At 40.3% G+C, this 18,857-nt stretch overlaps 1 protein-coding gene across 1 annotated transcript; it reads right to left on the reverse strand.

Moving 5' to 3' along the window:
* Window positions 1-3,258: 3,258 nt before the first annotated feature.
* On the reverse strand, window positions 3,259-12,303 carry LOC125378405. Its single transcript, XM_048393883.1, has 5 exons — window positions 11,958-12,303; window positions 7,467-7,736; window positions 4,497-4,665; window positions 3,647-3,762; window positions 3,259-3,278 (listed from the first exon to the last, which is right to left on the reverse strand). Exons 1-5 carry the CDS (start codon window positions 12,292-12,294, stop codon window positions 3,259-3,261), a joined length of 912 nt encoding a protein of 303 aa, XP_048249840.1. The 5' UTR covers window positions 12,295-12,303.
* Between the last annotated feature and the right edge of the window lie 6,554 nt (window positions 12,304-18,857).

Raw genomic sequence — 18,857 nt, forward strand, 5'->3', positions numbered from 1 at the left:
ATGGGCAGGGAGATGTCTTTGTATGTCCATTTCTCCTTGGCAGATAAGGTGCCTCCCCTTCTGAAAACAACTACGTTTGATTTTTGTATGTTAACAGTATCCCATGTATCTGTAAACCCCCCAAGGATGTTAAGCTGTTAGTTAATGTGTGATTACGCAGTTACAATAAATAGCATGCTCCCTTTTTATTTGTTTTATGATGATAGTCAGTAAAACAGGTGAATTCGGGCTCACCACTGATAAAGAAGTAACCACGGATTAGTCATTTGTAAGAAGAACTTGTGAATGGTTTTATAAACGGTTGAAGTATGTTTATTGAGTCATTTCTACAACAAAAAGGAAGAAAACAACGAAACATTCACAAAGAGAATTTGCAATGTTTGTTTGTCGTTAAAATACATTTCTGGTCCCTTGTGGTATGATTGCCGCTACAGAATCAATGGCGTTGCATTGAAACGTATTTGTATACTTGGCTCACAACCTTCAACTTTCCATATGTCCACTGTCATTGAAATTGTATTGGTCAGCGACATTTAAACTTCGACAAGAAGAGTGTTCTTTTTTCTGTTCAGGTGTGTTCCATCTCCTTCATTTTGCCTTCACAAAATGCAATTTGAATTTTCTGATGTTTAAGGGGAAAAAATTACAACAACTAAATGTACCCCTTTCACTAATCAAGCAAGTTCAAAACAATGCTATAGTTGACCTCACAGAACTTATCTTCACATTCTTCATTCCTTGTCATCATGTGATCAAACTGTAAATCCTTATCGTACACATGCGTAAATCTGCAAAAAAGGTTTATAGAATAACCGAGTTACCAGGAATAAAGGTTATCTGTACCGAGTGAATGAATGGTGATAACTATATATGATATTCAGGGGGCACAGGTGGCCTAGTCGTGTAGCGATTCCGTGTGCAGAGTTGCGTCCCTTGGGGACGCCAGAAACCTATGATTGTCGTTTCCGATCCCAGTTTGCCCGACCTACGCAATGACATTTGGGATACGATGACATGCATGAACAAAGTCAGCGAGCCTGACCACCTGATACCGTTACTCACTGCTTACGAGACTCAGAGTCGCTGTTTTTTCGGCCAACGTGGGTTGTTGAAGAACTATTGTATCCCGGATATTCACGGGTCAAAAGAGTAGTAGTTGTCAACCCTACAGATCACGTTCAAATCACGTAATGTAAACAAACTGTGAAGTTGTGAACAACCGATGACGTCATATCGTATTTTTGCTAACGAATTTAGCACTGTGCCATGTGACAATTCAGAATTTTGAGAGTCGCCAAATTCACATGTGCAAATATCGGAAAGTTATTACTCACATACATACTGGAAAACATGTCAATATCTCTTTCACAAGCAAACGGGATGAAAAGCATCAGTGACCGACTATGATAAGTTGCTACAAAACTTACCCATTTGCATTTGCGATTATTACTTGATCCCCAACATCCACTACGTTGCATATAGACATTTGTTTTATTTCTGGAACCTTTTTGACGTTCAGTGCCTGTTCCTTTCTTGTTTCAATATCAATTACGTGAACATCCGAATAATCCATTCCTATTCTGAATATACGTTTGCCTGCAATATAACATCAAATAATAACAACATAAGCGATATATAAGGATAAACTGGCACATTTTCCATCCACATAATACCACTTAGATAAAAAGTGTCTCAATGGGGTATAAATGTTAAACTGTAGCATAGTACATCAGCCTGAGAAGATTACAGGCAAATATGTACATAAATTTATTTGTTTGTTGTTTACGCCGCACTCAGCAATATTCCAGCTATATGACGGCGATGTATAATTTAAAAGCAATATTTAGCATAAGGAACATAATATATCGTGTTTAGTCCAACTTATACCTAAAAGACCATGGCAGGCATATTTTTAAATCAGATTCGGAATTCAACAAATTCTGGAGTCAATATTGGAGGTTGGTTGGTTGGTTAGTTGTTTAACGCCGCACTCAGCAATATTCCAGCTATATGACGGCGGTCTGTAAATAATCGAGTCTGGACTAGACAAGCCAGTGATTAATATCATGAGCATCGATCCACGCAATTGGGATCGATGACATGCATCAACCAAGTCAGCGAGCCTGACCAACCGATCCCGTTAGTCGCCTTTTACGGCAAGCATGGGTTGCTGAAGACCTATTCTACCCCGGAATCTTCACGGGTCCAATAATGGAGGGAACAGGCATGTGATGTGTCAGCTTGTCCCCTCCAATTCTGACGTCATGATTTGTTGAAGAATTTCGATTCGTTTTAACCACTAAAGCTGACACATCCGATGCCTGTTCCCTCCAATATTGGCATGTGATGTGTCAGCTGTAGTAGTTAAATCGATTCGAAATTCTTCAACAAATCACGAAGTCAGTATTGGAGGGCACAAGCATGTGATGTGTCACCTGTAGTGGTAAAGATGTATTTTGAGACACTTCATGATCAAGAACTCATGCTAAAATATTGCAAATGCGAAATAGTGTTGGTCACAGTACTAACTGCACATGCATTCAAAAATCTAAACGAAATTCTCGGGAAATGGTCATGAGCAGTTTCAGCTTTCAGTGTAGGAAAAGGTCAAATTAAGATCAAACTTTCAAAAATCCCAAATAAAACCCTGAATATATTTATAACACTCCACTACTAACTATACATATACCAAAGTCAAGAACACGTTAAAGGGAAATGGCTGATTAAAGGTCAGAAATTTGTTTTTCAGAATGGCTCATGTGGCGGCCATACTTAAAAATGGAATCGAACCCTTTGAACAACATGTCCTTGGGCTGTCATGACTGGTGGGAATAAACGTGTGAAGTTGCAGCTGCATTGGTGAAAAGATATCTGAGGAGATGCATTTAGTGAGAATTTAGGACTGTCACAGAGCAAAGGTCAAGTAAAGGTCCAAAGGTAAAAGAACGCAACAACTGTGTTAACCCCACTTACTAAAAAAGGACCAAACTTCATTGTGCAATTGGTACAATAACTTATAGAAAGATTCTCCTTCAAATATGGTCGACGTTCAAAGATCACATCATGATCATGTTCAAGACTTTCATATCGTAAAAGCAGCGAAAGATACATGTTGAGCGTCAACGCCAGAAATACAAGTCTCGATTTTAAACATGACTGATGACATGGGTAAGCGTCTCCTGTCTAGCACCCTCAATTCACACAATTTGCATAAAGATAGTTTAGGTAGTGTGTGTTGCCTGACGCCGCACAGCAGTACTACGTTGTGCGACAGCGGCCTGTAAACAAACCAGACATTCAAGTGATGGACTGGAAGGTCGCAGCGACACGACGAGCGTTTTGAAAAATACATTCTTCCTAATTAAGGTCTCTCAGACAACCATAGCCCGGATTTCCTTGTCCATTGTTTAGCACACAGCAACATTCCATCTATATGACGGTTGTCTGGAAATAACCGAGTGTGGACCAGACAATGCAGTGATTGACATCATGAGCATCGATGCGGTCATGGGATACGATGACATGCATTAACCAAGGCAGTCTGACCACCTGACCCGTTAGTGGCCTGTTACGACAAGCATGGGTTGCTGAAGATCAATTCTACCCCGGATCTTCACGGGTACAAACTGTTTGGTATACAGATTACCTTCAAAGTCAAGCGATATCCACTCACTGACCGCAGACTTGAATACTTTTTTCCCTTTCCCTCTGTAGTTACAGCGAAATATGCCCTTTATTGCTCGACTATGGAAGTAAATGAACCTGGAATGAAAATTTTCTCATTTCATTGTGATCGGCTCAAGACCGCATTGTGATCATTTAGATTTACAGGAAATATGTCCATACAAAATCAAGAATCTTCACAAAGGTTTCTGCAAAACGAAATGTACAACCCTACCGGTAGTCTCCGTTGTTGGTTGGTTTGTTTGTTATTTAACGCCGCACTCAGCAATAGTCCAGCTATATGACGGCGGTCTGTAAATAATCGATTCTGGACCAGACAATCCAGTGATTGATGTCATGAGCATCGATCCACGCAATTGCATTAACCAAGTCAGCTAGCCTGACCACCCGATCCCGTTAGTCGCCTCTTACGACAAGCATAGTGCCCTTTTGCGGCAAGCATGGGTTGCTGAAGACCTATTCTATCCCGGATCTTCACGGGGCCCAGACATCAGTATCAGGCTTTCGAAGTGCGAAGCATGAAACTTGGACCATTTGGTATTGTAAAGATTTGAATATCTTTATTGTCTCTTTGACCGCGGTGTTTCTATAGCGCCTGCAGGAGTATAACATGTTATTGTATTTAGAAAATAGTGGGCGCCATATATGAGTTTCTAATTAATATTCGTTCACGATTCTGGTCTAATGGTTTTGGTTATATTTGGATTGTCTCAAACGGGTGGCAATCAGCTCTTCCTCTTTGACGTTTTTTCAAGGAGACGGGTTAATATAAATTCTACCCCGGATCTTCACGGGTCAATGTGTACACTCACTGTTTCTTGGTATCCACCGCTATCTTGCACAACGAATCATGACTCTGTAAAACTCCATTCCACAACATGTCATAATTATCTTCATCTTCATCAGGCTTCATAGTTGCTACGCCGCGTCCAATCATAAGAAAAAGGCGTTTTTGATTCTTGTCATAGCCTATCCCGGATACTGCAAAAAATATATATAACAACGATGAGAGATTGGTGATAGCAGTCAGATACAAAAAGAATTATCTGTTGACGAAATTAGAATTTGGAAGAAATCTCAGATGCAGGCTATTTTTTTATGACGAAAATGTAGACTATATTTTCACACTGAAATCTTGGAAATATTTCACTGAACACTGAAGGAATACGATCACACACACATACACGCACACACACACACACACACACACACACACACACACACACACACACATACACGCACACGCACACATTATATATACTTCTAGTGATATTTAATAACATATTGACAAAATGCATCCAAGTATATCAAAACAATATTATCAAGTAAACTATATCCTTATACATTGAAAATATGGCATAATGTTATTGTCCAACAAACTGTTCAATGGCTGTTTATTTGTTCTTTAACGCCACGCTCAGCAATATTTCTGCTACGTGTCGGCGGTCTGTAAATAATCGAGTCTGGACCAGACAATCAAAGATATGAGAACATCAGATTACATGTCCCGTAATGTGATTACTCAAATCTTTGTGTAGCGGTAGCAAGGACTTACGATCTGAATTTTATGAGGCTTGTGTCGTCTGCACACAAGGTTAATGGATTGATGTCTTCCGCCACAGGGGCATGAGGAAAATTTTATGAAATTAACAACTAATGTTTGCTTACATCGTCAATAGTTTAACCGTTTATGAACGATATAACATGTGTTTCACAAAGGACGTTGTTTGTTCGATTAGGTATTATATGTACATCGTAGAGTGTATGTGTGTTTTGGACGAAAGACGCGAACAGACAGAAATTACTCTCGTGTTGATCAGGGCTGTTTGGTCATAATATACTGAACCGCAAAAGAACCGTCACCATGGATAGATATATGATAAACCTTGTTTGTCCAAAAACTGTAAACATACTTTGAGACATTAAAGAGATGAAACTTGCTAAAACTGATCATCAAGGTTGAAATTAATTGTCAAATGTTCTTAAAGTGAAACACAACACTAGTCTCTGAGAAAATGGCATCACAAGTCAGTATCTCGTGTGTCCGCCATGTGCATTGATGACTGCCGTGCAACGTCGATACATGGAATGAATGAGGCGGTTGATGAAGGCTATAGGCACTTGAGCCCACACTCTGAGGAACGCCTGACGCAGTGAGGCTGCAGTTGTCGGCCTTGGTCGGACGTCATTCAGCCGTCTTTGAATCTCGTCCCACAAGTACTCAATGGGATTTAAATCGGGACTGTCGGCAGGCCAATGCATGGTTCTGATGCCATTCTGCTGGAGGAGTCTTGTGTTGCTCTCACAGTGTGAGCACGGGCGTTATCATGCTGAAACTCGTGGTTGCGGCGAAAGAGGTATGGCGTGTGGTCTCAAGACTTGATCAATGTACCGAGCTGCTGTGACACCATTGCCTCTCCCTGGACCGATGTTCTAGGAAGACCACAGGACCGACCGACACCATGATGCTCGGACTACCCCACGTGTCTCTCTCAACAACACAAGCATCCGAATAACGATCCCCAGACTCTCTCTCTCTCTCTCTCTCTCTCTCTCTGCTGGTGCTGTGTTGCCCACTGGAGACGGTCCCGCGCGATGACATGGTGTCAGAATGGGTCCTCGGTGTGGCCTGTGGCAGTGGAAGTGTCTGCTCGTCAATCGTCGACGCACGATGTCCGCACTGATGTGTCGCTGGTGTGTCCTCGTGGTCTGTCGAGCAGTTTCCACAAGCAGTAACAAAGCGATCTTAAAGATGCTGTCGCACAATCTTACGATCCTGACGTCGGGTGGTGACCCTTGGTCTTCCACTACGTGTTCGGTCATCTGTAGTGTTGGTGGTCTGGTACCGTTGCTGGAGCCTGTATATGGTCCTCACGTGGACTTGAAATGCATTGGCTACCTGCCGGGCGGTTTGTCGAGCTTGCAATCGTCCAAGGGCTTGGTGTCGCTGATTTTTGTCAATCTTGGCATGTGGTAGCAATTCAATAACGAATGAATGTTTTCCGATCTGGGTGTATTTTTATAGGTCAAGAAATTAAATGAGGGAACGTATGTGCATTTCAATTTGCACGGAACTCACTTGCATCGGGTTACCATGGCCGTTGCCGTGATACGTTTGGGCGATCGGTTTTATTGTCATCTGCTTTGTTTTTTTATCATCAAATTTCATTTTTCCGGACAAGGTAATGTTAAATTTTAGAAACTTTGACAACTGTTCATGCTATGTTAGTTGGGGTGACGTTTGGGTTCTTTAGCGGTCCAGTATAGTACATCAAAATGTGCAAAGAATATTGGATGATTCCTTGGTCGTACGTGAATTGTATATTTCTCCTTGAAATTACATTCCAAAACCCGAAAACGCACAGGGAAAGTGGTTCTCGTGCATCAAGCAGATGTGACTCACACAGAATTTAACACTTAATCATTGCGCTCTTGAATACCTTTCAAAATTATGTTCCTTAAACATCATAGGTGTAAGCGTCCTTTGAATGTTGGCAATGGTGTAAGTAGGTTGGAACACTTCAACGATTAGACACCAGGTCATCGTGTTCTAACCAATACATAATTATTGTTACATTTAACTTCTGGCAAATAACCGTTATGGGACGATGGAGATCAGTCACATCGAGACACATTATGGATGACCTGTTTGACGTGCCTCCGATGATTTCGATTGTAACAATGAAAGAATAATATGGTCACGTGGACTGAATAGTTTGATAACAATTGCAACAGATGCATATGTTTGTCTTACGCGAAAAGCAATTTCTGCTCCTTTTTACCTGGAACTCCTTGCAAATATTCTTTCCCTTTGGCATCTTTTATGTCTTTCACACTTCGGATTTTGAAGGACATCAGTTTTTGCTCTGGAACAACATACATTATTCCTGTTTCATCATCATAAGCTGCTTGATTAACCTGAGTGTTCAAAAAATGAGTTCTTGGTAGCTCCACTGATCCCCATTCTTCTGTATCAAGGTTAACCCAGTATGGAGACACGTTGCTATGAATCATAAACACCAACATATATGGCGTCTTATTATTGAGGATATCTGAAACAAATGAGTAATATATAGAGACAAATCTGTATTATGAAAGTCGGTAAAGCAATCAGTAATATCTTTGATATTTTACTACAAAAAGAAAGTGTCAATTCAGAAATGACACCAAACTTTTTCCTTTTTATATGATTTTGGAAAGTGACCATGCCTCAAGCTACCGTAGTGAGACAGTAAAAATATGTTCTACCAAGAATGGCACTCCACTTTAGAGGATAGTTCACGTTATGAATATTACAAAACATTCAAGACTTTACTTCAACCAGAAATATATTTATCAGTACTCACTACAGAAAACTTAAGAAAACAGTTAATTAAATATCGACTTGGTTTGCTGGACCTATTTGTAAATGAAGGAAGAAAACTGTCCATTGAAAAACTGAAAAGAATTTGTCCATTGTGTAATCTAGAGATAGAAAATGAAATTCATTTTATGTTTATCTGTCCATTTTACAATGATCTCCGAAAGAAATATATAAAAGATTATTTAATAGCAATGTCACCGATAAACGCCTTTGTAGTTATGCTGACGACAAAGAACGAATCGAATATATTAAATCTTTCTCTTTGTATTAAGCATGCATTAGCCAAAAGAAATGAATTAATCAAACAACGTGTATATCCCAATGTGTAACATTTATGATTGTATCATTCTACATGCGTAACTCTTTCGTGTGTATGGGCCGGTGGCCTTTTGTACAATAAACTTCTTTTGACTTTGACTTTGACAGTAAAAAGCAGATTTGACCATATGGCATTGACGTTCAATCTCTGCCATAAGCTGAAGGAGCATTCCATGATTACATTCATTGTTAGTGTTAGAAGTATGATGCCTTGATAGTAAACTGGAAAAGAGCATGAATCATATTGTTAACTTTATCATTGTGTGAATAGCCTTAACATTTTGGAAGACAAGTTAAGAAAGTGTTCATTATGAATGACCAATCATTGAAATGTTTGGTTGTCTCATGAATTAAACCAAATTTTCATCATATTTGCAAAATGCTTTACAATGGATATCTGGAGGTTTTCACATCCTTGTGATCGTCTGAGTCCGATTTTGTTTAAATTTCTGTTTAAATACATTCTCAGGATTTGGATGAAGATGTGCTCTTTACCTTCATTTTTTATAATTGTCATCTCAGAAAAGTTCCAGTTACAAACGGGTGTTGTATGAATGATATTAACTATCAATAGTGTCCTGCCAGTACTTTCCAAATAGTATCCCGTTGGGACCCAGATAGGTCGTAAAAGGTAACCGGTTGGTCAACCTATTTGCCATGGGTTGCGACCTTGTGTCGGTGGAGGAAGAAAGTCTTTAGATAAGAGCACTGGTTCAAGGAACTGTGTTTCTTTGCCCAACACACTACTTTGCCCCTGACTTCACCAACATGTAGGAGGGGGTAGAATTGGCCCTGGTCCATCAATCGGCTGATCATGCCAAGCCCTGTGCACAAATTGTGTATGCACATACATGATTATATAAATGTTTTCTTTGGTCTTGGCAATCTATAACATGTTTTAATTCTTCAATTATTTATGTAACAAATTGCCTGGAGTCTTATGACGGACGGCGGTGCCTCATGGGCCAATCTGGTGATGTTGACCTCTAAATCAATTCAATATGTATCAAATTTCTTGTCATGGGCTGAGCCAGTGGGACATTTTATTCTGTATACAAATATTGCATTTGTGTTATATTAGATGGAAAATTACACCCCCATATCCCTGGTGTTTGCATCTTGGATATCCAGTGCACCAAAACACTTTGTGGCACACTATTGTTGGTGGTGAGCTGGGGTGCTGAATCACCTTTTTCACCATGTCCCAACAATACTCTGGTTCAAACCGTCTAAAACCTAGAAATGTTAGCCTTGATCAAACTGGACAAATATCTCGTGGATTGGATTCCTGGGCCAAATTTGTTGTGATCGAGGCAGCTGACAAACAACCTACTAAGCTTAATCCATTCGAAATGTCCAAAGCTGTTTCTGGAACTTGTGGAGAAGAGACAAATGTGACATCGATCCACGCAATTGGGATCGATGACATGCATCAACGAAGTCAGCGAGCCTGACCACACAATCACGTTAGTCGCCTCTTACGACAAGCATATATAGTCGCCTTTTACGGCAAGCCTTGGGGAGTATTGATTATATTGCTAAGTGCGCGGTCCTTATTACTAACAACTATTTATTGTATATTTAATGAAGTCTAAAACACGTATTTGCATCATGCAACGGGAACTTATTCACTATTTGATCTGTCACTTACAGATGGTGATATACTAAACGAAGTTTACCAAGTCAGTTCAAGATGACCTATGAGGAAGTGACCATTTACCCAAAGTACTTAAAGCTATTCTCCTGATGAGCCACCTTCAACAAGGGGGAATTTTGATAGAGCAAACTGGCCATTATGTCAAACCCGTTGTTTTGAAACACTGAAACATGATACTTTAAGAAATTTTCCAGACCCTTTTCAGGTGTTCTCAGACCAACTGAAAAACAAAGCTGATGAAACCATTCCTACGTCCTCTGTGAACACGCACATTCGTAAACCATGGTTTAGGAATGATTGCAAAGAGGCTAGAAAGCGTAGGATAAGCCAGAAAATATAAGGCAAGACGAACTTTAAGCAAACCAAAATAAACGTCTTGGAGAAATGATGTATTCAAGATCAATTCACGTACACCTATGTCAAAGATGTGAAATATGATTCAAAGAATTAAAGGCAGAGGTTCTAAATCCAGCATTCACATCTGGAAGAGGGTCATGATATATTGACAGATAAAGCTGACATCGCACATAAATTATGTGAAATGTTTGCTGAGCGTTCTTCATAATCCAACTATGATCCTAAATTTCAGAAATTTCAGCAAAAGCAGGAACAGAAAAAAGTTAATTTAAATTCTATTAATGGTGAAGATTACAATGAGGTATTTTTACAACACCGCACTTGGGCAAGTTCTTGATATTTATTATCAGCTATTAAAACACTTGCCTGAATCATGTCTCCAGACACTTTCAAAGTATCGTAAAAGTATTGGCCTCCTGCCAGTGGCACGTAAATCCATTATCAAAGTATATAATAATGACTTGTGTTTTAGAACTTAATATTTATTTTGTGTCTTTTTAATATTGGCTATCATAACGTACATCCAATTGTGACCAAAGTGATGATGTAAATCCTGCTGGTGAATCATGCAGGAAGCAGAGGTACTGCAAGGCTCCATGATCCCCAGTAAGGTGGTCTAACTTTGTTTGCTGGTGGGTTATAGCCTATTTGTAATTGGTACGACCAAATATATAGATTAATGATGTTTTTAAATTAGATCTGGTTTGTATTATGTCTTTAACTGTGATATTTACCTACCGTTTTACAGTCCTTTTTTTGACAGGAATTAAGAAAATACTGCCTTGTTCCATTGCGATATTGCTGCAATATTGCCGATGTTATGTAACTTTTTAACTCACATCTAAATAGAAATGTTTGTGGTCCGGTGTTCGGTGTACAGATAACAGCAAATTAGTTAAAAACAATGCAGGCGACATAGAGTAGTTACATGAGCATGCAGTTCTCAAGCTTGATCAGCCCTATCCCACTAAACCATGATGTCCCCTCAATACTGTGAATTTGTTCGAATTTGGCATCTGTTCACCCAGGAAAGTTGTATTAGTGCAGGGCCTTCTGGACCTAACAAGCCGCTTGTGTTGTATATTCCTCAAGAATATGAGAATGTATCCTGTCAGTGTTTACAAAAATGTAATGAAATTACCTGCATCTATATAATTACGTCACGATTTAGCTAAAATTTCATTGAAGAAACATATATAGAAGTAGCAATGTAGTAGTATATTTGAACCATGATCTAACAGCGACCGAAATATTGAAATTGCGAAACATTCGAGTTAGTTTAGCATTTGGGTTCGTCACTGTGACATTAAGTTCCTCCAGGCGCTGCAATTCACGACAGAAGTGATTACCGTATGCATGCCAAGATTCTTGCCATGCCATTTATTGTGATCACCACATTCATGCTTATGTTTGTCACTGAAGTGGTTATCGTAAAAACAATTTTATCCTACTTGCCCACATAAATATATTGATAATTAAACTCATGTAATTGATATTCCATTAATCATCAAGTTATTATACAACAAAGCAACTCTTTTGTGAAATCATTTGTGAGGAACTAGAACATAAAACACGTACCTGTGTAAGGATTCTGACGTCGCCAGAATCTCCATTCTCCTCTGTCCTCTGGTTTAAGTGAATCAATTAGGTTCTTGTGTAGAACACATTGACGTGATGCTTTGTTGTAAAATAGTGCGTTGCATTGTGGAAGCGTAACACACACTTTGGCACAAGCCAACAAATCTCGGACTTGTCTTTTTTCGAGGATGTTTTCTAAATCCACCTTAACAGACTGTTTCCCTTGGTTGGTAAAATGTCCCTCCAAACGAGAGTGGCAATGACAGATGGGTAGATATGTTGTGATGTAAGACACCAGGTAAACTAGCCTGAGCAGCCAGCTCATGTTGTTCTGCATATGCCCGATGTTCAGTTTCTATGCAAAGAGATCAATGCCCCTTCAGCCACAGAAACATTCAGTCACAGTGAAGCAATAATTTATTCATAGAAAGAACGTCAAAGGCCATTGGCCTGACACACTGAACCATGGTGCACTGTTTCCATAATAACTAGTTGATATTATAAGTTTATTGTTCAGCAACTAGTAAGATGAAGACAGTAATTGGTTTATTTTTTCAAAAAGAGACAAAATAATGCTTCTTAAAATGGTAAACATCTCTTCCTCTGAAGCTGCATGACTTATTCATTAATTAAACTGAAATTAGGCTTTTAAGCAGTGTTTCGTCAATTTGCAACCTAACTAGTAATTGAAATTTACGAAACCCAAAAATAATAGTTCACTTATTTCACTCCTCAAAGGAGTGAGTGAATGAGTCAGTTGACATTAACGCCGCTGAACAGTATCCCAGTGAAACAACGGCGTTTCAGCATAATGTGGGAGGAAAGCCTGACCCGATGCAGGTCTTAGACGTTTACTACTTTGATGACGGCTATGGTGCTGACAAACCTAGAAACATAATCAGAGCGAAACAGGAATTGAACCCGCGATCATACGTTTCTGGCGTGGCCAAGCGACGCAATTACGGCGCCTAGACGACAGGGCCAACTTGCCCCCTCCCCGAAGGAAGGACAAGAGAATCGAACTGTGAGTTGTATGTATTATTTCATTAGGGATAACATTTTAGTAAGCCTTCCTTACGCCAGGATCAGTTTGTGAGCGTTTAATGATGTATGTTTCTAAGGTGATAGATTTTATTCACATCATGTTATTTACGAGAGAGAAAACTTCGCGAAATAACCTCGAAAGGATTTAAATGCCAAAGTCAAAGTCTGAAATCCCTCGCTTAGTCATCGGCTTCCACAACAAACATATTTGAGGATCTGGCCTGATGGTACCGGCGGAGCCCTGCACCGTTGCCTGATAAGTGATGCTTTGCAGCTATATGAAATCTTTTATCAAGATGTAAATAATCAACATGACTATCATTTTAATACCAACATCCTGTTTGGGTGCATACTTGGACCTGTCAAGATCCGCGGTAGAATAGGTCTTTAGCAACCCATGCTTGCTGTAAAAACTATGCTTGTCGTAGGAGGCGACTAACGGGATCGGGTGGTCAGGCTCGCTGACTTAGTTGAGCCATGGTTGTCAATAACTGGATTGTCTGGTCCAGATTTTATTATTTACAGACCGCCGTCATATAGCAGGACTATTGCTGAGTGCGGCGTTAAACAACAAACAAAACAAACAAAACTTGTTCCAAGGGATAACCCCCATTCTGTTTGTTTAAGCTATAGGGGAGGGGGGATGTCATATTAAACACTGTAGTCGAAAGGCGCATGCTTGTAACACATAGATGCACAATATAGAAACATTTTTCCTTCACATCTCAAAGTTACATGCTTCAGTCCAAATAAAAGTGAAACATTTTTGTCTTCCCAATGACCACGCACAGATAAATTTAATTTGTGCATAAAGCATGAGGTTCTGGACAAATAAAGCATCTGCTCACATGCCAGTTTTTTACCTCTCTTTTACGCTTTTTATCCACCGCCGGGCCAGAATGGCCGAAGGGGGATTATGTCGTGGCGCAGTCCGTCCGTCCGTCTGTCTGTCCGCCTGTCCGTCCCACAGAGGGTACTAAGCTTGTGAAATTAACTCCTACAGTTTCCAGAGAATATCCCTGAAACTCTACACACAAGCTGTCGACATGTTGATGATACGCATATGGCAGTCCCGTTTCATTTCGACTAATTTTGACAGAGTTACTGCCCCTGTTCTACGGAGCTTCAGTTGCCTAATTGTGAGAGAGGTACTAAGCTTGTGACCCTGTTTCATGAAATCTACTCCTCCTCAAGTTTCCAGTGAATATCACAATATCTAACTACAACTATAACTATAGTTAGTTTCCTTGTATAAGGCTTTTGTGGGTGAGCTACATCCCTATTGCATAAGCATTCAGACTGAATTACTCCCAACAAAATGTTCTGCACAATTTGTTTCAAATGCAGTGCCATCTACTGTTGTCATTTCATAAAATACCAAAAAAATATAAACTCGTTAAAAACATTCTTGCGGGGGGTGTTGTGCTCTCAGAGCACTCTTTTTTCCTTCGTCAAATTTGATTACGGTCAAACATTTGTGATTACGTATTCCTTAAAGTATTACAATCTGCAAAGGTGCTATGTTGAGTTTACTTGCCCTTTCAACAGCGCACACCCTGCAATTATCACTTACCTATATTTCTATGTGTGTCAGATTTGTATTCTGTGTTTCCTTAACATCCTGCAATGTCTAAAATGGGAACATATATGTAACTCAATACATACCATTGAAATGTGTATATGGTTGACGTAGACCACGAAGCGTAATGTATATCATGTCCGGCCTTGCATGTGATGGGGTTTGTCATGACAGCGGAGGTAGTCGTCGTCTTCTTCTTTGGTTCAGATGGATGTATCCAAGACATTGAAATAATAGCCACTCAATCACTATCAATAATATGGAATACAATATATAATGTCAGAATATGTCTAGTTCAGGTGTTCCATCCTATTTCGCATTGTTATCAATTATTTATCAAACTAAAAATTAACGGTTTTCAACGAAATTGAAATCTTAGGACAACTACCAAACGAAAAAGCCGAAAAACACGAAATATAATTTGTCATGATCAAAATGCAATACACAACGACACACATGTTCCCAAAACAATATCGTTAAAGGTTCAAATAGCAACCTCAATACCGTCATGATGGAAAGAAAGTGACGTTACTATAACATGAAATAGCTTGTGGAGGTATCCTGTCGTCTCGGCAAAATGCCGAGTAAATGAAAAGAAAGATGCAGGTGGACATTTATTAATCTAAGTCTGAGTGTGTGAGTTGGGTTTAACGCCGCTTTTAACATTATTCCAGTTATATCACGGCGTGTCAGCTTAATGTGGGAGGAAAGCCCGAAGTGCTGCAGATTTCAGACGTTTACCACTTCGGTGAAACCACGAGCACGGGTGCTGACAAACCTAGAAACATAATCGGGGCGAACCGGGATTCGAACCCACAATCATAGGTTTCTGACGTGCCCAGGGGACGCAGCTTTTGCACAGGGAATCGCGGCGCCTTAGATGACTGGGCCACCCGTGTACATGTCCCCCACATGTTATTAAATAAGCCGTTTCGTGAAAACAGGCTGCTTATCTTCTCCGACTGCCGCTTCTGTTTTAGCAACAGCTTCTTTCTTCATGTAAAGCATCCTGCCATTAACACTTTGAATACCATATGTGTAAACCAGGGGACTCGGATCGGCTAGTTTTTGTCATATAAGGGCCCAAGGTCAAAGTCACTAAAAAACTTTCAGTGTGGCATTTAAGGGATCTTTTTGCAACTCTTATATTTAAGTCCTAAATTTAGAAATATGTTGAGTTTATTTATCTCAGAGATAACTATCACTGATATAAAAAGTCGGCCACCATCACCAACATTAAGTTTGCTTTGCGACTGGCCTACGCACAATACATTCAATCCGATATTTCTTTTTAAATTTATTGGATTTTGTTCAAACTTGGCATATGTGGCCTTTCGGTTTAGATCTTGTATTGCGTAGGTTGAGCATTAATTAGGGCAATGCAGGGCATTCATACCTTTTTCACTTAGATGCATCTATTCAACATATTTTATCATTCTGGCAACCCGTGAAGATCCGGGGTGGAATAGGTCTTCAGCAACCCAAGCGTGTCATACAAGGCGACTATATATGCTTGTCGCAAAATGCGACTTACGGGATCGGGTGGTCAGGCGCGCTGACTTGGTTGATGCATGTCATCGTATGCCAATTGCGTGGATTGATGCTCATGATGTCAATCACTGGATTGTCTGGTACAGGCCACCACCATATAGCTGGAATATTGCTGAGTGCGGTAATTTGATATCACGAATATGATTTTTTTAGCTCGATAGTCACATGTTGTCGTTGTACAAAGGCATTGAAAACTGTTCAAGTCACAAAAGGCCACAAAGTTGCGCTGAACTCAGTATCTCGTGTGACCGCCCCGGGCAGCAATCACGGCTCTGCATCTCTCATCTTCCCGAGGCAAGAGAGTTAACTGACAATAAAAGTCTTGTTTCCACCCTTGCCGAAGTAGGCTGGTATATTGGAGTTAGAATGTGTCTGGACTCACGAGTCAATGCACAGTACAATCAAAATCGCGCAATGAAATAGAAATCCGGTTCGTAAACTATTATGCAGATTTCTGACGATTGCAGGATTTGAAAAACATATGCACCGCCAACTCGTTGTCAACAGATATTTTCCAAATCTTCTCATACTGAGAGATGGAATCTGATTGGCCCATATGAGAGGCATAGAAGGGACATAACTCGTAATAACCACCGGTGGCGCTTCGATCGACCCCAGGGATTCTAACCTAGTTCGGCAAGGGTGGAAACTGGACTTTTAAAGTCAGTTAACTCTCTTGCCTCGGGAATTCTCCGCCATTCTGCTTGTAATGCGTGGGCTAGTTGTGGGAGCTTCGTCGGCGTGTTCTGACGTTGACGTAGACGTCGATCGACTCCATCCCAGAGGTGTTCGATTGGGTTGAGATCTGGAGATCTCGAAGTCCAGGGCAAGCGTTGATGTTGGCATTATGAAGGTAGTCTACCGTGACACGAGTTGTGTGCGGTGGAGCGTTGTCCTGTTGAAACAGCTCCGTCTGGCGGTCAATGATTTTAAGAAGGTGAGGTTGAAGAATTTGATTCATGTAGCGAATTGCTGTCAAATTTACCTAAGCCACAACTAATCAGATCTCTTGATGTAAGATCCGTAGCTGTGGCATTGCAATGACGTAGGTGGAACAGTCGAATGTAACGATCCTGTGCAGGGTTGGTAACTCTTGGTCGGTGAGTGTATCGGTCCCAAAGGCGGCAATTTGGTGGACGTTGAAGTGGCGTGCAACAGAAGACTGCGATTTCACTCTTTGGATACGTCCTCTGGCGATGTTCCGATCGTCAGCGCCGAGTGACTTGAAAAATGTTGACAGTTGAATGACCAATTATTAGTTTATGCTTTTTATGTTGCATTTTCATTTTACATTGTACTTTAGGAGAAGAGTAAATGATATGTTGAAATATCCCATATCATAATTTACATTTTCAAAATATTTTGTTAGTGAGTAGTTTTAAGTAAGCTCCCATTGGATATCACGGAAAGTTGGCATTTTGTGTTCAACTCTTTTGTCAAATACCGGGATTATGGTGTTAACAGGATTATTGTTTTGTAATGTGTACCCAAGCCAAACGTTTTCTTTTAAAATATAATTTTTATTTTTTCTTTATGGAGAAGCCAGATGTCCATATTGGACCAGATGGGGCGTACATTCCCCAAAAGGTGTAAAATCGTTTGTTTATCTTTTGTGCAATAACTACACAAGTAACTGTCCACGTTCTCCAAGTGTCGAACGATGATGTTGATACAGTTTTGCAGGGAAGGCCACTGACTTTGATGTTGATGATAATACATTTGCGCTTTCTCAGGAAGCAAGAACTGTACGTAAAGAAATGGTCAATGCATCAACATCGTTTGATGGCACATTTGCTGAGGACTGTCAGGTTAAAGTGATACCCTCTGCTCTGCTCGCTCATGTGGCCATGGTAGCGAGTATTATGGAGTGAGTATTACCAAACAGTCTGTTGTACCTTGGGACCAAGCACTACTCAGCATGTGTCAGCTGCTACTTTTTAACACTACAAGTCCAGGAAGCCTCCTTTGTCAGTGTTTCTTGGGGACTTCAGAGATTTGAACTTAAACTGACACCAATGTTTGTAAATGTTATGACTGTTTGAACAGTGTGTCCACCCGACCTGAAGATTGGTCTGCATCTGCTGTTTGTAACATCCATAATCAAACAAGTGCTACCACTACAAAGAGTTCATTCAATGGGACTGGCATCTCAGTATTCCAGCGTTTTGACAATGTTGACCGGATCGTCCTTGAACCTCGACGAAACCAACTGCAATGATAATGCAACCACCAGTCAGTCAGGGAAGAGGGTGTCTTGATTTACCTGCTTCAGACGTGATGTTCTCTCGCTGTTCGAGAGACTGTTGGACCAGAGCATTCTGCGTGAGATTCTTACGTTTATACAGTTTACGTACACGTGGCTTGAACATACTGCTGTACTAACATGACCGGATTCCACTAACGTATCATGGGCTGCTTCCTATGCCAGTCACAAGAAACAAACTGATACACCAACTATATTCTGTTCCAGGAAGACGCCGCGGCAGTTGCAATGATGAGGCTCTTGTTAGATGTTTTCAAGAACGTTGTAGCTCTTTCCAATCCAGAACATCTCTTGTTTCAATGGACCAACCATTATTTGCTATTGTCAACAACATTCAGTGGAAATGACCATGTATCTTTGGATAGAGTTTGTAACCATGTTCGAAGGAGTGCACAACGAGTTGGCCAAACTAAGGACTACAGAATCTTCTCCAGCAATGAATTGGTAGGCAACATTGGTGTCG

The sequence above is a fragment of the Haliotis rufescens genome, unplaced genomic scaffold (genome assembly GCF_023055435.1).
Source record: "Haliotis rufescens isolate VD_foot unplaced genomic scaffold, xgHalRufe1.0.p SCAF_12, whole genome shotgun sequence".
NCBI lineage: Eukaryota > Metazoa > Mollusca > Gastropoda > Lepetellida > Haliotidae > Haliotis > Haliotis rufescens.